Below are 22206 nucleotides of genomic sequence, written 5' to 3'. Positions count from 1 at the left end.
TGTGGTTTAAAAACCCCTTTTGTATCACCCTTGGACAGAGCCAGTCTCACCGTTTTCCCGTTTCATCTTTGTGCTAAGCTAACCGGCTGTTTGCTTATATTTAAAATGAAAATCCGCCAGAAAGTGAATGCGCTTATTTCCCAAAATGTTGAACTATTTCTTTACATGTATGTGTAGTTTAGGTGTCCATGTCCTTTATTGGAAATTTCTTCTGCATGTAGGAAATAAGATTTGACACAAGACGCATAATCCTGCCATACTACTGTATTCCATCTTTCAAAAAAGAAAGACAAGATTTAATATTACTTAACAATATGTTAAAAGTAGCCAGTTTGGCTTCAGTGTTAATACAATATACACTCTATAACAGATTGATAGTGTGAGTATTGTTCTTTTTCAATTTCATTCTGAAAGGATTCTGATACAAGCTGGCTACAGGTCAAAAATAAAGAAAACAAAAACTGTAACTGGTACACTTTTACTCAACAGTTTGTTAAACAGAACTTAAAAACCAAAAAAAGAACATTGTCAAGTATTACGCTTTTCTCCTTTCTGTGAAATAGGGTGGAGGGGGATGTTGGGGGGCAGGGAGTGGAGACCAGCTGACCAAGCCCATTCCCTTGTCAATCATGTTGATGAGATGCCGTGCTAGGAACGGGAAACAATGGGATAGTAAGCCACAATATCTCAAATACAGCTTTTTAATTCATTACATTTCTTTTTCATTTTTTGTAGTTTCCATTGTCTCTTATTTTTTTTGGAAGGAAACTATCCAGACATAGTAAGCATCTTTTGACTACAGGTAAGCCATTATAAGAAAATAATTTCAGACCATGGCTTTTTCAGTCAAGAGAAATGCCCAACTTGGACTAAAAGCACACAAGCACGCAAGGAAAATTAATCGGCTGTAAAGTAGCATTTTGTGATTCTTTTTGTGTAATTTAATTTAATTTTTGTTTTAGCTCTGCAGGTAGATCAGTCCAGATGAGCCTGTGTTGAAACCACACAGCGACAAGAACAAAGCAAGGCAGCGTGGGTGTGATTCGGGCACAGCGGGAGAGAAGTTCTGGGAGGACAACAGCTGGCTGGAGGTAAAGGGATGGGGGGGGACGGGGACGTGTGGGTTGGTATAGCTGTTAAGGTACTGATTGTGTCCTGATAGTCACTCACTAACAGCCTCAATGTGCAGCAAACGTAGCTTTCTTCAAACTAAAGTTTGACCAGTTGATGGAAAGTCGTTGGCGGGTCTGCCGGGCCGAATCCAAGCAAAACCTGAAGAAAAACAAAATAAAAAAAACATTAACCCTCTCAAGAGCCATACTCCCTCAATTTGAAATGTTAAAAAGGCCCCCTGATGAATTTTCATGTAAGGTTTCTCGCCAGAACACATTTTGCAAATCTCTGAGGCCTAATAAACGTGTTGCATGCATTTCCTTCCCGATTAAAGCTTTAGTGCGTAACTTTGTGATATTAACAACTGTCCGTTACATTCAAGCCATTGCCAAATGAGTTGCTACAAAGCTAATTAAGACTATCAGCTCCACCCCGTCTGTATTTCTCAGTATGGCTATGTTCAGAAGATTGTGTCGTCCGGTGACTTTCCCGTGCAGAAACTCGAGTGACGATAATTACCTCTTCTGAAGAGTTCATTTTTTTTTAATCCTCCGTGTCCTCCTTGGCTACTAGCAACTGCGTGGAGGAGGGGTGGGGGTGGTGCGCGATCACGTAAAAGGCGCTGACACACCAACCTGACGGCCGAATATCGGCAGAAAAGGCAGTCGGACTGATCAGACGGCTCCCGTCTTCCAAAAAAGTGCCTCGGAACACACCGAAGCGACGCCGACTTGAGCGTACGTTCTGCGCGTGCGCAAGACGTAATACGTCTCCATAACAGCAGGCGGAGCTAATCTGTATTGTATTTCAAAAAAGATACTCAGCTCTCGGGCTTCTTGTGGAAGAAGAAAGATGTCGCAGGCGAAAAATAAGGAGAAACCGCACTAAGTGGGTGAAGCCATGGATCTCACAGCGACAGGCTCAAGGAGCTTGCACTGATTCGCTAGTCAAGGGCTAGCATTCCACCAATCAGATGGGTCATTGAGTCTGACTGCCCACCGGCCGATTCAACGAGTCAAAATCGGCCAAAATGAAGGCCGACGGCTCCTCCGACTGACGACGGCACGGAACACACCGAACAGACAAGTCACCGACCTCACCGGACTGTCCGACAGCCGATAATCGGATTGGTTTGTCAGCGCCTTAAGGCTTGTATCATGTGGACTCACCGACAGTTTTGTCTTCATTACTTAGAATTCCTCATGGTGGAGACAGAAACTACGCACTATAGCTTTAAATGTTTTGTTTTTTTGGGGGGGGAAAATAGGCAATTTTGATGATTTTAAAACCTACATTGTTTACATCCGTGTTTGCTTGCTAGCAGTCGTTTTCTGCATTGCCTTTGCTGACACAAACTGTCAAACAGCAGTCAACAGCGGAATCTGTGCTTACACATTTACTGTATAAAAACATTACTCTATAGCGCAACTATTAGTCCAAAACTCCACAGAGTACCTGTGGTTGACACCAAGAGAAAAGCTTTCAGAAATATCTCATCAGTATTTGGCAGTCAGTTACTTTTAATACACCTACCTTTTGAAATATTCCACCTCCCTCTCCGTTTCATCCATTTCAGTGCTATCCAGGTCGATGTCTTTGGGCAAGAATACATCATCTAAAAGAAAATAACATAAATGCATGTTAATTGCTATTTTAAAATGTATTATTAATGTTGTAGGTGTATTATGAAGTGAAGTAGTCTCTGGGTGGCACCAAAGTTGGAAATTCTACAAATAATGGCTTGAATAAAAGTGGGGGAAAAGTATCTTGAAAGGATTCAGATTTGATAAGGAGATTCTATACCAGATTGTTGAGAATGCTATCTATCCCCTACCCGAGCCATAAGAGCACGAGCAGAGTGTGCAAGTGCAACACAAATATTTGTGACATAAAGTAAAGCTACTTTAAGCAACTCGCCATGCTACCTGCTTGTGGCAGTGAGACGTAAATGGCAGCAGCAATCTGCACAGTGCACGCATTTACCAACCACGCTGTGATGCCGTACACAGAATACCCAAGAGACAAGTGAGGAAATAGATCTAGCTGTCCCCGGTCAGTGTTCCGTTAAGGACACAGTTCGTATTTCCCTCACCTACAGTAGCATGACGTCTGCTACTGCAGTAGTAGGTCAGGAGTGAGATTAAAGTGCTCATATTATGCTGATTTTCAGGTTCATAATTGTATTTAGAGGTTGTACCAGAATAGGTTTACATGATTTCATTTTCAAAAAACACCATCTTTTTGTTGTACTGCACATTGCTGCAGCTCCTCTTTTCACCCTGTGTGTTGAGCTCTCTGTTTTAGCTACAGAGTGAGGCATCTCACTTCTATTCCATCTTTGTTGGGAGTCGCACATGCTCAGTAGCTAGGTAAGGACTACTAGCCAGTCAGAAGCAGAGTATGAGGGCGTGCCATGCTAGCAGCTAGGGGAGCATTATAAGGTGTGGTCCGTTCGTTATGGAAGTAAAGGCTGGACTACAATAGAGCTGTTTGGAGCAGTTTGTGAATAGTGTTTTCTGTTGGAGATGGTAAGTCCCTTTGGGGAGGACTTTGGGCTTTTTCACTTTGTAAACCTATAATGTTCACAAAAAATATATATAACACAATAAAGGAAAGGGAAAAAGCCAAAAAGCATAATATGAGTATTTTAAGACAAAAACCACTGGACATGGGCGCCTGTTTAGCTCACCTGGTAGAGTAGGCGCCCATATATAAAGGTTTACTCCTTGACGCAGCGGCCGCGGGTTTGACTCCGACCTGCGGCCCTTTGCTGCATGTCTTTCCCCTTCTCTCTCCCCTTTCAAGTCTAAACTGTCCTATACAAATAAAGGCCTAAAAAAAATAAAATAAAAATAAAACAAAACTACTGGACATAAACACACACCTGAATCCTAAAAATCAAATAGCGAATCGTAATACCAACCTATCGATGTGTTCATCTTGTCCCCCTTCTTCTTCTTGTTCTTCTTGGTCTTGCCTTTGGGCTGTGGGGATTCTGCACTGGGAGGTTTGCCATTCTGCTCAGACTGCAACGCTGGAGGGGGAGACGGGGAAGGGTTGGTCACAGGTGGACTCCTCCTGTCTTCCTTTATTTGGGTCAGCGGATGTTGTAGATGCTGCTGCCTTTTCCCACTGGCGCTTCTGATATTACACCTGTCCTCCCTCCTTGGTTCAGTGGTTGGGAGAGGAGCCAGGGCCTCGGCAGGCCTGATTCGCGTTGCTTTGGTGTCTGTCGTAGTGATGGGGGAGGTGCCGTTAGCTAGCTTTGCTGCCACGTCTGAGCTTTTGGGTAGCTCTGGAGCTTTCTTTACAGCAGCCTCAAAAGTGGCCACTTTAGCAGGCTGCTTGGCCTTAACTTTACTGTTGATCTCAAGCTGAGATGCAGGAGTGCCATTGTGGAGGATGGCTTGACAGTTGGGGATGTGGGTCTCAGTAGAAAACCCCCTCTCACTAGTGTGTTTTGGGCTGTGCTGTGTGCTGGGCCTAACCCGGGGTACAGGGTCAAATCTGGGTTCCTTCTGGTCAGGGAGGCGGATGAGGGTTTGAAGCAGTGACTGTGACTTTCCGTTCTGTAAGTTATCTAGGACGTTCTGAGCTGTCTGTTTGAGGGGTTGTGGGTTGTTTTGTGGGGGAGCGGTGTTTTCCTTTGCTTTCTCTTTCTTTTTCTTCTTAGCAGCACGATGGTGCTGCATCTCATGCAGCCGGAGCAGTTCCTTTTGAAGCGCTGCCTCTTCCTCTTCCTGCCGCTGTCGCCGTTGCTGCTCTTCCAACATCTGCAGCTCCTCCCTTTCACGGGCCTCTGCCTCCAAACGGGCCTTCTCCTCCATCTGAAGCACACAGAGACATACATACTTTCAGCATTATGACAACCTTGACCCCAAATAAATCCTAGTTGTTGACAAAAAAAAGAGCCGTGTATTAAGTACTACCAGAGTTACTGTAGTGGTTTAGGCTGGATGGACACGCGCTGGAGGTTATTGTGACTATTTTAAAAAGACTTCTGGAGGTGATTGGGAGGAACAGTTACCTTCTTTTGTTTATGCCTGGCCCGTTTGGCTGCCTTAGAACTGGAGGCAGGTTTATTGTCGGCACTATTGATGAACTGCAATAGGTCCTCCACCCGCCTGTGGTCCTCTACCCCTCCATCTCGTTCTATCACCGGTTGCTGCTCCTCACGTTTCGGCTGCTCTTCCTTACGTTTTGTCAGACGCAAGCGCAGCTTCTCCCGCATCTCTGCATAGTTTCGACTGGTAGGAGCAGCTGGGGGCTGGAAATGAAACAGAATGATCATTAAGGACACTTATAAATACACCATAAATATATTCTTACATTAAGCTATCAAACTATGAATCAATGGGGTGTAAATGCCATATTTCCATTTTGTTTTGTTTTACAGGGACCAAAACTTAAATGTCAATTTAAAAATGGATTTATTACATCTGAAAATTTTACTTAAACTGAATGCAGAATTGGAATTCAAGATTCTTCATGGAAATTCAAAAGCTAATTAAATTGGCATCCCCCCCAAGTTCAAGTTACCTTGACCCAAAATCATGTAAATTTGAGGTGAACATGCCAATTTCAGTGAGTAATAAATGTGTCTCTTACCCCTCCATGCCCAAAGAACTCGCAGTAGCAGCAGTCGCAGTACTTTCCTTCTTTCTGGTTTGTGGATGTGGAGGTGGAAGAGCTATGCTCGGAGCAGCTGTCTTCGTCCTGACTCTCCTCCCCGTCGTATGGCTGGTGCTCGTATGCCCCATTCGCCTCACAGCGATGTCCTTCACAGTCAGGATCACTGAAAATAATTTTACTTAAAAATTGGTGCCGGCAGACAGTTTTCTTTTCATCACAGACAACAAAATCCCCTTTTCCAACATCAGTCTGTCATTGATATATAATGGGCGTCCATCTTTCTGAGCCTGTAGGAGATGGTGGTGGCCTTACCTGCAGACACTGGGTGGGGCACTGACCGGACCATCTGCTGAGGAGGCTGGAGGCTCGGTGGGCGGGAGGCACAAACCCTGGTGGGCCTCCATGAAGTCTGGGGCTGGAGCGGCCATCTTTGGAAAGGGCTGGGATCCCATTGTTGGAAGGTGTGTGGTGGGTGCTGGGGGCAGGGTGGGGCCCGAGAGTGGAGGGAGGGAGGTCAGTCCTGTAGGGCAGTTCCTAGGGGGGGCTGGAGCGGGTTGCCTATGGTCCTCTTTACCTAGATTGTGAAATACATCATCTAGAGGAGACAAAGGTATACGGGTTGAGAGCATTGTTTAGTTCTTTGTCACAAAACACGCATTTATTCACAAAGCTTTCACACAATGGAGCAAATAATACAGAATTATAACTTTCACTCATTTTTAATAAAAAGATTGACTTAAAGTTGAACTGAAATTAAATTTTTTGTTTAAAATCTGTATATATATCCTTGATTGTTTGTTTTTACTTGTGTACTTATTTGGTCAAAACTGTAATTCCCAAATAGAAGAAACTGAAGTTTTTTTTTTTTCTTGCAGTGATACTGCCCTCTACATTAGTGTTACAGTGCATTAGTGATCAGTGCTAACAGCAGCAAGCTGGTAAGCTAGTTAGCGTAGCTTGCCAGGCACAAACATTTGCAAAAACAGTTGTATCCTCTTTTGAAAAATGGAACATTATGTAAAATGGCCGCAGTACAATTATAGTTAGTTTCCTTACACAAAAAGGGAGGAGAAGTTCAGATCAGTTCGACTTTAAAGCAGGACTATGACTGACTACACTTATTTTTTTGCTTGGTTTTGCCCGTTGTCTCTATTTTGACTGCAAAGTTAAAAGGCAATACATTTTACTTGGTGGGTTTTAACAATGGATTGACTGTAATAACTGTGTGGCCCATCATTTAATCATCATCAGTGCAAACCTAACCATTGCTCCTACCACCTATATTACCTAAAGAGTTGGGTCTTTTAGATGCTAGGTGGATGGGTGGGTTATTACTTGACTGGACAGTGGTGGCAGTGCAGGACACAGAGGACGTGGAGGCAGAGGTGGCCATCACTACTCGGTTAGTCTCCATGAAGGCATCCTGGAAATTGTAGAGACACTTCTTCTTGGCGCCACTCTTCTTCTGCTGTTTGGCTTCTGAAGAGGAGCAAGATGACGACGATGATGACGATGATGAAGACGATGACAACGATGAGGAAGCGGAGCAGGAGGGGGGTAGAGGGGTGGGCAGTGAGGGGTGTTCCCCTTGGGGGCCGATAGATGATGTTGGGGGGAGGGGCAGGTCTGCGAGGGGTGGTCCGAGCATGTCGCCTGTTGATAAATAATGCGAGACAAGTCATGACTTTAACCGTCTTCGACTTGCTGAGATTTTTTTTTTTTTTTATTGATTATTTCTGCTGTGCCACAGTAGCTCACCTGGCAGGGACTCGGGCAACAGCACAGATGGATTCCAGCTCTTCATCACAGCAGCATCCCACAGGTTCTCAAACTTGAGCGAGAGGCACTGCAGTGAGCTGTTCCAGTCACCCGCTCCACCTGCACCGCCAAAGCAGTTCTGGTAAACGTGCTCCGGTAACGACGGGCTGAAGGCCGGCTGCTTGGCCGCTGAGTGGTTTGATGTAGGGTTTGGGGGCAGAGGCTGAAGGAAAAAAAGAAAAAAGTTAAGTTACAAGACAAATCATATCACTAGTTTAGGATTATGAGGAACCGATTTGTACAATACAGTTTTGGATTTCTTTTCACTTCTCCTAGATTTGGTTCAGTCCGACCCCTTGTGGCAGAAAATTAAAATTACAGTGAAACTAACTGAAACTAGAATACAACTAAACTCAGTATTGTTCCTGGAAACTTTAAAAATCCCCAGTGATAAGGAAATGAATACATTTCCCTTTAAAGGGACTCTCATATCTATAATTCTATACACTTAAAAAAAAAAAAAAAGTAATCAGGAGAAAAATAAAACGTCTAGTCTTGGATGTATGGGCTCAAGAATTATCCTCACCTTGTTGTGAGTGAGAGGAGGACTGGGAGGGTAGAGTGTAGGGTGCAGTAAGGGCCGGGAGAAGTTGTGTAGGGGCAGGTGTCCGTGGATGTGGGGGTAGAGGTGGAGGGCAGGGTGGGCCGGGGGTGTCTTGCAGTCTGTGAAGAACTGGTGTCCAACAGTGGGAGGAGGTGCAGTGTGGAGCCGACTAGGGGGCAGACATGTGGCGGGGCCCAGGGTGGAGGAGCTGGGGTCCTGGTTGCACACGTGGCACTCGCAGGCATGCTGGACCTGTTCTACCTGAGAGTGGTAACACAAATTCAAAATATGTTGTCTGCTTTTATTCTGGAGCGTGGGTCCCTTTGCCCGGTCCTTAAATGTAATAAATGATTATTATTTACTTATGTGTATGCTGACACAATTAGTTAATTGACAGAAAATGTATCTGCATCAATTGTATCAATCAATAAATCATTTCAGTTGTTTTTTCAAGCAAAAATGGTCTGGTTCCAGCTACTTTAATGTTAGGATTTGCTGCTTTTCTGCGTTTTCCACAATTGTTGACAGTTGGACAAAACAAGACAACTGGTCATTTTTATTTGCTATTTTCTAACATTTTATTGACAAAGTTCAAGTATGTGACATGGGGACAAGCGCCAGTTGTCATTCCTTTTTTAGAAATTATGGGAACATACTTTGGAGTAATAGCTGTGTATGCGGAACAGGCTCATTCACTTTATTTCCAAGCAAATATAACACAAAAAAAGCGTATTAAAAGTGTTACAACACCTGTTGGTGGTTGTAAGAAGGACTGTTGGTCTTTCCTGAGGAAAGCTCCTCCTGCGGCCCTCGGGGCTCCCCACCAATCTCACCATCAACTTCCTCCTCGTCACCCTCTGATGAACTGCTGCTGCTGGTCATACGAGCAGACTAATACAGAAATGTGTTGGACAAAGAAGACTCAAATCAGCAAATGGGTTAGGAAACAGTACAAGAAACATTTCCCGAACTACTGGTAGCCCACTCATAATGAACATCAGTTTCATCATCCAGAAACTCGGCAGGGAAATTCACAACTAATCTTGGGCATTTTTTTGAAGTAATATACATCAGTACAGAACTCACCCGTGCCTTTAGTTCCATGTTTTCACATTCCCCATTGATGTCATCATGGAGGCCGTTCACAGCAGCGGTCACAACACTGTTATCCTCATAACCACTCATAGGGTAGATGTCCCCGAACTTACTGGACAACGGAGGCACTTCGTCATCATCACTAATACTAAGAGAAGAGAGAAATGAGTATTAATGTTAGTGGCGGGGGCGGGGGGGGGGGGGGGGGATTGGTTATAGGAAGAGGTGTGCAATTATGATCTGATATACCCAATACTAAACTGTGCCTAAATGATTTGTTACCAAGCATTAACAACCATTTGAGAGGACAGTGACTGACTTACAAAGTGTTGGTGTCCCCTTCAGGCAGAATGAGCCTTGGATGCTGCTGAATGGTGATGGGAGAACTGGAGTTGGAGCCAGATGCTGAACTGCCAGAGGAGAGGCTGGGAGGGTGCACCTCTGCCAGGTAGTCGCGGGGAGGTTCCCCTTGCAAGGGCAGCTTGATGTGGAGGTCCTCAGCGATGGGAGAGTCCATGATGCCACATGTCAGGATGTGAGATAGACTACAGTCATCACACGTGCACCTGTTGATAAGGGTGGGCGATATGGTCAAAATTTTAATTGCAATATTTATCACAGCATTATCTCAATATTGTTGAGTATTCAAAATGGCATGGTAAAAAGCAAGGTGTTAAAACTCATGTTCATTCGCGTAAAGTTAAATGTTTTTGTCAATGTATTGTTATAGTAACGTTTATCACAATACAATTATATGGAGAGAAAATAATTATTATTGCCAAACTTCACCTATTGGGGATAAAGGGGGCAGTTAAGAGTTAAAAGTTGAGTTCATAGTGGCCTTACTTTGGATAACCATTTCAATAAGAATTACAGATGTCACCATCCGAGTAGAACACTAACGCCAAATTTAAAGTTTTCTCACACTTAGCTCACTGGTTAGGTGAGAAATGGGCATAATATATAATTTGGGTTCAATTACTTGACAACTCAAAGTTAGGGAATGAAATCTTTCAAAAACTGAAAAACGTTTGACAAACATGACAAACATGTAAATAGATTAAAAAGGTAAACAAGAATATATTTTCTTTGATTTGTCAGTAAAGGTAGTTTCAATATGTTTTGAATTCGCAACATTGAAAGTGACATCTCAGGGCAGAAAATGAAATCCCAGTGAACCCTGGGAACTCACCTCCTTCGATAATTGCAGTTTGGGCAGTCTGGAATACTCAGACGAGATGATAGCATTCTCATAGTGTCTGTAAAGTTGTTTTCTCCAGGGGGAGACTTCTTACTGTTAGGTAACTATAAAGAGAACAACATGTAAAAAAATAAATTAATTAACTGCTCTGAAGTGCAGAATTGCACACTAAAATCTGCCATGATGGCTCCATATTCTTGTTGTGTACCTGTTCTTCTATTAATCTTCTCTGCTTAAAGAACTCCCAGTCCTCCTTCAGCATTCGCTGCTTAGTCTTCAAAGTCTGGAAATTGGCAGATAATGAGAAGAACAAACTTAATACCATAAATGGAATAAATTAAAAAAATTGAAGATAAGATTTCTTTTTTTAAAGTCTCTTACGTTTTTGCTAATCAAGGACTTGTGTGGCTCTGTTCTTTGGTTGCTGAGACTCTGACCCTCCACCTTAAAAAGCAACTGTAAAAGAGTCACATCCTTACAGCTTTAATTACGGCATCTTTATCAAGTACCACCTCAAGTACTGTTATGGCGCTTTTCCATTACGTGGTACTTGCTCGACTCGCCTCGACTCTACTCGCCTTTTTTGGTTTTCCATTCCGAAAAAAAGTCCCTGGTACCTGCTAACAGGTACTTTTTTTAGTACCACCTCAGTCGAGGTTCCAAGCGAGCTCAGCCGATACCAAAAGGTGACGTGAAAGCGACAGACGGGGGTGTTCTGAACAAACCCGCCATTTTTAAATAGTTCAGCCAGCTGTGTTTTTTTTTTTTGCTGCCTCCAGCTTCATTTGAAACAAAATGTGTCTTCTGGCTGTGGCAGCAACAACACACCTTCCACGTTCTGTGTGTGTGTCGCGTTAAGGTCATGGCAGTTTACTGCGGCGCCGCTTGTTTTACAGTTCTGCGGAGGCTCCAGGCAGAGCTTTCGCCGTAGCCTACGTACACACACACACACACACACACACGCTGGCTCGACGCACACACAAGCGCACAAGTATAAACATCAGGCCACTTACATAGGCTACGGCGAAAGCTCTGCGTGGAGCCTCCGCAGAACTGTAAAACAAGCTCAAGTGGCCTGATGTTCATTCTTGTGTGCTGGTTTGCGCGTCGAGCTGGCATATAAGACGACCAGCCACGCTGAGGCGGTACTAAAATCTGCAATGGAAAACGGACGCACAGTGTGGCGAGTCGAGCAGGTACCATGTAATGGAAAAACACCATTAGTTCCGGTATCAAATGTTTGTTTTGTCTTGGATGTGTATACCTGTTCATCTACATAGTCATCAATCCTCTTCTCACACTCCTGCCATTCAGTAGCCACCGTAGCCATTTCCTGCTGCAGCTGATGGTAGCTCTCGAACAAGGTCCTGTACATATCTTCATTGTATGAATCATGGGAGGCTGTGCCATGTCTAAAAAATACGCAGAATAAGACAAGTTATTAAAGACACTTGTTTTATCATTTAAGACAAGAGATTTGTAGATTTTTTTTTGTTCACTACAGTAAGATCAACAGTTCATTTAAAAAAAAAAATGCAACTTTCATTTTGAAACACTGAGTGTGGAACATTGGTCTAATTTGGGTCATGAGTAACAGATTAAGTGATAATGATGGATGAGTCATCATATCTTTTTTTAAACTAGTAAAACTATATCTTACTTCAGCTGTGCAACCAGTGCAGGTAAACTGCTGTGCAAGATCGGTTCAGAGAACACCAGATTCTCAAAAAGGTGCTTGTTGTGCAGCTCCCACGTCACATGGAATTTCTGGAGGTGCTCATTTTCCTGAGGAAAAAAAAAAGGGGTTAGAATCATAGGTGGGGCGTCAGGATTATGTCATATCTCGCGAGCGCGATAAACCATGCTCACGAGCAAATTATATCATTTCACACGCGCAGATATTACTCTTTGCACACCAATTCAACAATCGAGAGTTGTACAGGCAGCTGCGAGCATTAAACAACATATATGAAGAGGGAAAGAATGCCACCTGTGTGTATTAAACTAAGCAGCACGCGCACAGAGCAGCCACCTCGCTTTGCAAGCGCTGGAGGGCATACACACTCTCGCAGGTTAACTCTCCTCTGGAAGTTGATTTCTGCTTGCCTGAATGAAACTGACTTTTGACACTTTTGGGCGGAAACCAAGGGAGGCACAGGCCCTTCTATGATTGGTCACTTAGACCCACTCTGCCGGCTGTCCTTTTAACTCAGACGTCGATTCAGCTCTGTTACTACATCCGCTGCCGGCTGAACAACTCTGCCCCCCCATTCATTCTCTATTTATACAGAACGGCGAGGCGGTTTAACAGCGCAACAGTCCCGCCTTGAACAGGCTGTGTGAAAGAGACTATAGACGAAGCAAATACAGTAAAACAGGCTATAAAAAATGCCTTTGATGCCACTTGCAGGACAGCAAACAGTATCTCTGTGGCTCTGGCTACACAGAAGGTAAACTGACCAGGGTGAGCAGGAAGCTGCTGATGGTGCGTGCAGCTTGACAGAGGGCGCTGTACTCCTCCAGCAGCAGGGAGATGAACTGGTAGGCCTGAGGAGGACCCAGGGCTGCAGCAACGGTCCCCGCTGGTCCTGTAGCCTTGGGTCCTGTAGATAGATGCTTCAGTAGCCGCACCTTCATTTCCAAGACATATTCACGCGCCTGCTGCTCCAACCGTTGATACAGCTGGTAGGGGTCCTTTTTACAGAGTCTACAGGAAGAAAATAAGGTGATTCATCTTTTCAAATGTGAGCACACGGATGTTGAAATGCCTGAAAATGCCCATCCCTACTAGTAGCCGTGAAAAGCTCTATGCTCAGTTACCTGTTCAGGAGGAAATTAGTCAACTCGGCGTCCTTTTGGGCTCTAACCTGTCTCCATCTTTTAAATCAACTATTTACCCGTGTTTTACCATGTCTCTGGTCATGCAACTGTTTAGAAAGATGCAGAGTTTCTTTAGGTCGGGTAGAATGAATCTACCTCTGGTAATCCAGTTTGTTTGGTTGCTGCTACGGCTGCCACACACTGTTTTTGCATTTCATGTCTGGCAATCCAGGTGTCAAAATGGGCAGTTGACGACAACAACACAGACATTCCATTCAGGAATAGAAATTTCTAAGGAGAAAATACTGGCTTTAGCATTGTTGTCAGAGAAGATAGTATTTCAACTTAACATGTTTCCTTAATATCTGATGACATATTGTGGTCATTTTTTGATTTAATACAGTAAATATATTGCATATTGGACCTTTAATCTCCCCTTGGTCTACAGTTTAAATTGTTCCCTCAGTGAGTCATGGGAGAGCCAAAGGTCCTGTTTCAACAGGAAATGCATCATATCAAGGAAGTAAAGATGCAATTTTATGGGGCTTTAAACCAGACAGCTTACAGTAGAGATGGCACTAGTTTCAACTTGTTGACATCATTCCTTTCCAAAGCTGTCATGCCTGGTTGTTTTATTAGAGGCTTCTTCCCTGCATCCACAGTTCAATAGAGACCCCTAGTGGACAAACACCCTGAAAGAGAGAAATAAGACAAAGTAGTTTTACCTATCGACCAGCTCCTTCATGCCCTCCTTGTCTCTCTCCAGGGGCTGGTCGTGGTCATCTGCTAACGGTGTTCCTGTCTGTCGGTAGATGCAGCGCACTAGGTAGCGAACCTCCGACCAGTGGTTCTGTAGCTGCTGTGACTCCCTCTCCGATTCAGCCGAGATCTCCCTGTTATTCAGGACGTGATTTCATTAAGATCCCATCGACTTTAAAAACAAAGATTCAATAATACATTGAAATTAAATATACTTTGAATGGTCATCACTCTGAACTGACCGTCTCTCATTGCAGGCTTCACAGCTGCACACTGTATCGGCAGGCATTGGTGCGGTGAGGTCCGGGGCAGGGAGCATGGGTAGTGTAGGCACAGCAGTGGTCAGTCTGTCCCCTGTGGCTGCCTCCTGGCCCAGGTTTCCATTACCCACAGGCATGTGCAAAAGGAAGTCCTGGCTCTGTGGGAAATATAACACACAGACACTAAGATACAGAACATTTTTTTTTATACTTTGCTCAAGATGCAAGAGAGCAAAGAAACTTAGCAATTAATGTGTTTGTTGAATCACAATTATGTCTTTTGATGCTTATTATGTTTTGATGTTTAAAGTTCCTGACATGCTGCAACGACGCAGGGTAACAACAACAGTCAGCATAAAATAAAGCATATAATGGCAATGTGGATCTACTCTACTACTACTATACTATTATTTAGGAGGGTTTTTTTTACTGTTTTTCTCCAAGAAAGAATGGTATCTTTATAAAGCTGGATCTGTCGGTTGCAAAGGTCTGGACGTTAACACCAATAACTTTCTCCTTGTTCACTGTGGCAGCTACAAGGCCAAGAATGAAGACGTGCTATGAGCCGACCACAGAAGTCGTCCAGATACAGTAGCTGGGATCAGCCAATCCATGGAGCGAGTCTTAAGGCCGATTTAAGAACCTGTAATACGGACACGATGCCAACCAATCCATCCAACAGGAATGGCAGGGAGTAAGTGTTTCTTACACTTGAATCACATGTTGGAGTTTTGAGGTTAGCAGTCAGTCACTAAGCTAGGAGCCTCCCCGGTTTCTGATCTCATCATTGCCAAGCTATTGGAGCTATACTGTATTTCATTGTTACATTTTTTGTCCAGGCAAACTTCAACCGCTTCACAGTACAAGCTTTCCAGTGGTTTGGCTCGGTTTACTACAGGGCCATGACATTGTGAGTCAGCATGGTACCCCACTGCTGTGAGGATGCATTGGAACAATACATTTATGAGGAAACCCAACCCAAGCCAAGCAGCCATGTCCAAGGAACCCACACCCACAACAAGGAAAACCAATCCCCCGGACATACCTGACAAGCCTTGATATAAAGCCTGATCAATAGCATAACAACAACGTAACGGTTAGAACTGCCACCTGTAAGGCAGTAAGGTGACTTTAGAGCCCATGTTTCATTGAGGTACAGAAATCTTGCACCTAACACAAGATAATGTTCATTTAGAATTCTGCTACAATATGCAATACCCTATTTGTATGGAGCTAAAAGAGTCTCAATAAAGATAAATGCACACACTACATTCACATATGCACACACAGGATTCATACATGCACACACGATTCATAAATACACACACGATACACAAATGCGCACAAAATTCACAAATACACACACAAAATTTAAAAAGCACAGAAGATTCACAAATGCATACAAAATTCAGAAACGCACACACAAATATATCTTGATTTACAAACTGCTTGCGGTCTGTAAACTTCACTGCATTTGTGTGTGAATTTTGAGACTGCCGTGACTTGGCTCGACACACAAATGCCTTTTTTTAAACAGGGAATGATCTGCAACCAATCAGATATCTCCCTTGTTTTAGCCAATCACAAGAACGCACCCCACGTGGGGGATTGTTTACTTATAAGCCAATCACATGAACGCGTTCACACAGCGCTATATGAATGTGGTGCGAGCTAGCGCGGTGGAGTCATGGATGTATTAAGAGAAGTCGGTGGTACTGCACCCCATGGCCCAGAAAAACTTTTCACATAGACTTTGCATGGCGAAAGAAACGTCTATATTTCAGAGGATCATTTGTTTCTGGGTATATCAACTCACCAGCTCGAACACTGAAAGTGTTTAAAACGTCACGTTTTTAACATTTTTAACATTCATTAGAAGCGAATCCAGAATTATTAAATTGGGCATGATGAACGCGCATAGTGGACGTGAGCAGAGCCGCGGGACTGCGCCCGCCCGCTCACATGACTGTTCTCCCGAGCTCATGTAGCTAGCTGTAATAATGGATATAGCTAATGGTTGTAATTCACCATGTGTTCTATTAATACGTCCAGTATTATCCGGTATTATCTTATGAAGTCATGATACATCCGAGGGATGTATGTAGCTATGCTGTAAAGCCTGTTAGCTACGTGGATGTAACGTCATTAGCGTTTCCCAAACTGGCGGGCTATCGGCTAGCTAGCTAGTTGCTAACATCAGGGGTAGCTAGCATGGCTGTATTAAGATCTATAGCTACATAGCTAGCTATATGCCTACATAACGTTACTACAGACATAGTGATTACATCGCCATGGTTCTCTCTTATGATACATCCGAGGGCTGTATGCTGTAAAGCTTGTAACGTGGATGAGAGCTGAAGCCATGGATGAGCTTTGTTCACGAAACTGCAGGCTAACAGCTAGCGCTAGTTAGTAGCTAGCTAGCTAGTAGCACAACATAATTATTAAATCTCCTTGGTTGTCTAGCTAAATACATCTATCGTTTATTTAGCTAAGCATGTAAACGATAGGGAACAACGAAAACACAATGTTTAACGTTAGTGAATATTTTAGACAATGAAAATGGCGAGTTCATGAGTTCGCCACTTGTAAGAGACACGAGAAAGAAGCTCATGAACACGCATGTTGCTACCGGTTGCTACGACAACACACAAATTGTTCTTAATACATCCATGACTCCACCGCGCTAGCCCGCGCCTGCACCATATTCATATAGCGCTGTGTGAACGCGTTCATGTGATTGGCTTATAAGTAAACAATCCCCCACGTGGGGTGCGTTCTTGTGATTGGCTAAAACAAGGGAGATATCTGATTGGTTGCAGATCATTCCCTGTTTAAAAAAAGGCATTTGTGTGTCGAGCCAAGTCAGGGCAGTCTCAAAATTCACACACAAATGCGAAGCACTGCTACTTGGGCGGAGTGATTATTACTGACTCTGTGCGAACTCTCTGCTCCTCACCACGGGGCTTCTCAGGTGCTGCGAGCCAATCACTCCGCCTAAGTAGCAGAAGTAGCAGTGCTTCGCCTTCTGAGAATATAGTTCCCAGTGTGTATACGGTTAGAAGGTGGCTGTGTCTCATGTGACCTTGTTATTTGTACACGCTGTGACTATACAAATCACAACATGTAAATAGAAAAATGTTGGCGTTATTTTGTCACTTATTGGGAGCAGTAGGCTAGATGGAGCCGGTTACCTCCAGGATCTGTGCTAAGCTAGGCTAGCGGTGGGGGCGTCAGACAGAGTTATGACACACACGGAGATGAGAAGGGTATGTATGGACCTATCTAACTCTGGGGGTTACGGTGAATAAGCTAAAACCCCAATAAGTCGCCGTGTTCCTTTAATAGCCAAGAGCCTTATTAATTACATTGAATAATAACACCCTTATGAACACAACTCAGAGGAAGAAAGGTGACTTTCCAGTTTAAAAAAAAAAAAAAAAGCTATGTTGAATCACAAGATGTTTCCACTTCAACATTGGTGTAGGAGCCACATATTGATGTTGTTTATGGTCTCATTTATATTATTTATTGATTATTATATTGTGCACTTCTATTGTAGGTGGTGGGCGTTTTCATCACGGTTTGAGCGGAAGTGATAACATATTTGTTTGCTTCACCTGGGTTTTTTGGGCTTTGACAGAGAGGGGGTGAGCCTGGGAGCGAACACTTTCTGTTGACCGCCGCTCTAACGCACTTATTTCGACTCATAAAGTAACCTTACATTTGGTAACTGCAGTACTAGTTGTAATTTACGTGTGGAGGAATACATCATTGCAATAAAATCTTGCGTTTAGTCCCTTGCCGCAGCACTTTGTTGGAGTGCTTACAGCCGCAACAATTGGTGTTGTCCTTACAAAGTTGCAGGCTGAGCACATAGCCAGGTCGTCTTAACATAAAGAAGCTCTGTATATGAATAGTCATTAGTCTTAGACATAATGGCATTTATATAGCATAGCCCTGAGAGTGTATTTACAGTCATGCTCTGATATGTAAATCAAATCCGACATCTACAAAGTATAAAGAACATCTGAAAGTTAGAAATACAGATATTGAAAACAACAAATATAAATCATGTATGAACAAATATTGAATATAGTATTGCAAGTAGTTGATCCACTGCATTGTCATTTTGTTTTAAGAACTTCACACAATTTGCACGTTTGACCTACATACTGTTATTTAGCTATAGCTCAAAGTGAAGCCAAGTGAAAAATATAAATGATAGTATGTCCTTTGTAACATTTTATAACTACAACAGATGTTGCTTCTGGTTGCTCCATCTGTTTGAGCTTTTCTGGCAGAGAAATGGATGTGAACAGAAGAGCTACACCATCCACCGAAAGACTGACTGCAGCTGTGTGAGTTAAACGGCAGATTATCTGACATCAGTGCTGAGACAGATAATGTTTTGGAAACTGTGGAATCATTCAAAGAACCAGAGGAACCACAGTTCCCTCAGCCACAAACTTTTGACCGTCATCTTTTAACTTCTACACCTTCCCCACGGCTTTAAAACTCTCCATACCCAGGTGACTTACCCCCAACGACTGCTCCAGAGCAGTGTGTCGGTCCTCCTTCTCCACTGTGCGCCTGCAGTCAGAGCACACCCACAGAGGCAGCTGGAGGGCACTGGATGTCTTGTTGGGCTGTGCCGTACCATTTTGGCCCAAGATCCCTGCCTCTGAAGGCACAGCACTGTCCTTGCGCTCACATCGGCATAAGAGGCAGCGATCGCCTGCGGTGTAGGGAGCCCGCTGGTTTAAGCCAAACGTGAATGGGGTCTGTGGTGAGCATGTTAGTAGAAGGAAGTAGAAGGTACACAGCCACTTTAGCATTTGCATTAAACATTTAAAAAAACGTTTGTTATAATTTATTTTTCAAAGAAAACACACGCTATTTTGACGGAAAACTGAATATTTGTTATAGACAGTCAAACGAAAGCCTTTCTCTAAAAATAAGGTTTAAGATGAAAACAAATGGCTCCAAGATTGACCAGTCTGCTATACTGTATATCTGCTATATACCAAGACAGGTCACACTCTATTCCTTTGTAAGCCATTGCACTCTGCACTCTGAATACACCAGCTGTCTAAACCGCCCCCTCTGCACTCCATTAAAACACTGGAACCTTTTCTTAATGTGCAGCCTTGTCATTGACTGAACCACAGAGCGGCACAAACACATAATTAGCAGCCAGAAGTTTCAATTAATGATATCCACATTGGCGGTGTTTGCCAGAGAGAAGCAATCTTTTTTCAATCCCAAAAGCTATTTTGCATCCATTTCAGCGACATTTTATAGGTGTACTAGTAGTTCCCAGGAGAATCTGAATCTGAGGGTGCTGTGGTTTACTCAACTTCTCCAGCAGTAGTATTTTCTGACTACACTGAAAAAGGAGAGTCAATCATCATGATTTTTTGATATCCAGTTTAGCTGGTTTTCTATGTTTATAGATATTAATGTTACTGCCCAAGATCTTTGCAACAGGACAATATAAAGTTTGGTTAAGGCCACATTTTTGTTGACAGTCACTTTAAATATGGCTAAATGCTAACAGAAAGCTGCATTTGAGTTATCAGCACTAGAACACTGTTGTTATTAAAAAAAAAAAGTGCTGCACTGAATGTTTTACATTTTCTGAGTAAAGGCAATAAAATAAAGCCAAAATTAAGCCATCTTGTAGTGTGCTTTATCTTCTGGCATCAAGATGGAACAAGGCTTTGGATGAAAATCTCACAGTGGCCTCAAATGAACTGAAACACCTGATGTAAATTTACCTGAAGGACCCCGGAGAAGTCAGCATTCACTGGTCCTTCCGTAAACTGTGGTGTAATACTGTTGTTTACTTTGACCTGAGGGACACAAACAACTCAGTGTTTACATAGAACTGACCACACTTACACGCCAGGAACATATAATATGTCTATAAGAGTGAATCGTCTATCGCTGAGATTGATCATTTTGTTTAGGAACTATGGCTGATTGGCTTGGTGAGTAGGTCAATTACAACATCACATTTCAAATCCCTACATGGCGAAGTAAAAATCTGTATTTTCTGAGTTTCCAAGCCATGTGTGTGTGGTACACACTCAAGCCAGAAAATTGTTAGGCCAAACAGTCAGGCATGCCCAGGATAGGCAGGTAGACTGCCATATTAACATTATGTGTCCATAACTGATGTTTACACATTTAGCCCACTTGCACCCAGTAGTATCTAGTTTAGGTTATGTTTGATCTTTCTGCAATTTGCATAAACCTGTTTAACATTTATAACATAATTTGGCTCCAATAATTACATACAACTTAATAGTGGATGGTCAGCTGTGTTATTAGACACTTTTTTTTTTTTACACATTTTACACACTTCTGTATATCAATATAAGTAGAAAATCAGCTGACTACAATTAATCCAATTTGTAAACATATCATGCAGCACTTCTGAGTGTATTTTATTTTATGATGAATAGAGTATGTAATTCTCATGATGTGCAAGATTTGTCTGGATGGAGAGTCACAACATCCACAGGTTATTTACTAGTTAGGAGGCTAGCTGTCTCTGCATGTTTCATTAGAATACACACATTTGCTAAATGAAAGCCTATGTTTACCTTTAAATGACAAATGCACAGTTGTTGTATTGTATAGTGTGGTATTTGTGACCCCAAAAGCTAACCAACTAACTTGTGAACAGACATCTATGAGTAGAACTCTTAAACATGGGTCAGTTCATACAAAAATAGCTAAAATCGTATGGTACAATGTGAGTTATTGTTTTAGTGCTAATGTTTGCGCTAATGGTGTATAACTAAGCTACACTGGATAACTGAAGTTAGTTAGTTGGTTTAGATTATAAGGCAAACATAACCAAGTTAAACTCTTTAGAAGCAAGAAAAGGAGAAGGTCAGTTTGTAAAAACACATCGAGGCCCGACGGGGCTGAAGTTGTTAGTACTCTTCACTGTTAGCATTAGCTAGCATTAATGTTTATATGTGTAATAGCAGCCTGTGTTCCAACTTTGTTGAACCTAATGATGCTCCCGAAAAATTCTTGGTTTGGCTACTGTAATCTTCACATGGACTGTATTAACGTTAGCTCAAAGTAATGCTTCGTGGTGTCTCAGTTGTTGAGCTAACGATGGTAGTCACAGCGTTTGGCCAGGGCACAATTAGCCTAATGTTTACGGCAGTTTATTACCATATAACGAGACCAGTTTAACTACACAGCTATAACGTTACAACTTGCTAGCTGGCACGGTATTCCATAAAGCACAGCAACCAGCATTAGTGGCAATTAAGCCAGTTAATTTCTAGCTACGCATAGGTTAAGTTAGTTAGCTAGCTGTCCTACTCGCATCACTGTCGGGCCCAAATCAGATGTGTGTCGTTGATAACGCTGCTAGCTAGTCGCCCCGTTTTGACATCCACCGGTTACCATTGCGTGACACTCTTACCTCTCCGTTTATGCCCGCGATGGACCCAATATTCCCGTTGCCTGTGCTGCCAGGTGTTAAAAAGCTGACGACAGAAGCAGATGTTGATGTTCCCGCACAGCCAAGGGCCGAGGCAACCCCGGCCTTGCCACCGCTGGTATTGCAGACAGCACTGCAACTACTGCCACCGCCCCGCTTGTTCTTCCTGCGTTTAGCCCCTCGTTTAGCATCGGTTGGACTCATTTTTTCCACAAACGAAGCGAGACAACTTGCCGTCCAGACTTGGCAGGGTCTCAAGTGGAATGCCTGGCGCAATCACTCGGGTATAAATCAGGGATAGCGATTTAGAGACTCTCAAAAATACAGACACTCAATTCCATCAAAGTGCAAGCCGACTTCATATATTCCAATATGGCCTCTAGCTGGACTGCCTCAACCAAGCTTCGATCAGCTTGCGTTGCAACGCAACTGTGCGTCCCACATCCCGGGGCATATGGGAAATTGAGTTTGTTGTGTGATGTTACATTGTAGC

The 22206-nt window shown here is 43.2% G+C and overlaps 1 protein-coding gene across 3 annotated transcripts; it reads right to left on the bottom strand.

Annotated features, from left to right (window-relative positions):
• Positions 1 to 249: 249 nt before the first annotated feature.
• Positions 250 to 22141, bottom strand: fam193a (family with sequence similarity 193 member A). 3 transcript variants are annotated; one of them, XM_031302285.2, is made up of 23 exons: positions 21696 to 22141; positions 20023 to 20097; positions 18784 to 19026; positions 14225 to 14400; positions 13949 to 14116; positions 12864 to 13110; positions 12064 to 12188; positions 11668 to 11815; positions 10785 to 10859; positions 10612 to 10686; positions 10395 to 10507; positions 9526 to 9768; positions 9194 to 9350; positions 8858 to 8998; positions 8090 to 8368; positions 7504 to 7726; positions 7081 to 7398; positions 6058 to 6340; positions 5722 to 5908; positions 5141 to 5380; positions 4037 to 4940; positions 2647 to 2728; positions 250 to 1272 (listed from the first exon to the last, which is right to left on the bottom strand). In XM_031302285.2, the coding sequence occupies exons 1-23, from the start codon at positions 21915 to 21917 to the stop codon at positions 1179 to 1181; spliced, it is 4818 nt and encodes a 1605-aa protein (XP_031158145.1). In that variant the 5' UTR covers positions 21918 to 22141; the 3' UTR covers positions 250 to 1178. The 3 variants fall into 3 exon arrangements, with proteins under 3 accessions (XP_031158145.1, XP_031158144.1, XP_031158143.1); XM_031302284.2 differs by having other exon boundaries at positions 7033 to 7398; positions 10785 to 10847; XM_031302283.2 differs by having other exon boundaries at positions 7033 to 7398; positions 21696 to 21917.
• Positions 22142 to 22206: the final 65 nt, after the last annotated feature.

The sequence above is a fragment of the Sander lucioperca genome, chromosome 4 (assembly GCF_008315115.2).
Source record: "Sander lucioperca isolate FBNREF2018 chromosome 4, SLUC_FBN_1.2, whole genome shotgun sequence".
NCBI classification, from domain to species: Eukaryota; Metazoa; Chordata; class Actinopteri; order Perciformes; family Percidae; genus Sander; species Sander lucioperca.
Note: the sequence above shows the minus strand (reverse complement) of the source record. Positions and strands in the feature narration are given on the sequence as shown.

What these genes read in the sequence shown, in the direction of transcription:
- fam193a (XM_031302283.2), bottom strand. Translation starts at nt 21,917, where the DNA reads ATGAGTCCAACCGATGCTAAACGAGGGGCTAAACGCAGGAAGAACAAG. An exon ending in ATGAAGGAGCTGGTCGATAG is followed by an intron (nt 13,111 to 13,948) that starts GTAAAACTACTT and finishes TTCTTCCTGTAG; the next exon opens with ACTCTGTAAAAAGGACCCCT. An exon ending in CCAGGCATAAACAAAAGAAG is followed by an intron (nt 4,941 to 5,140) that starts GTAACTGTTCCT and finishes TGTGTGCTTCAG; the next exon opens with ATGGAGGAGAAGGCCCGTTT.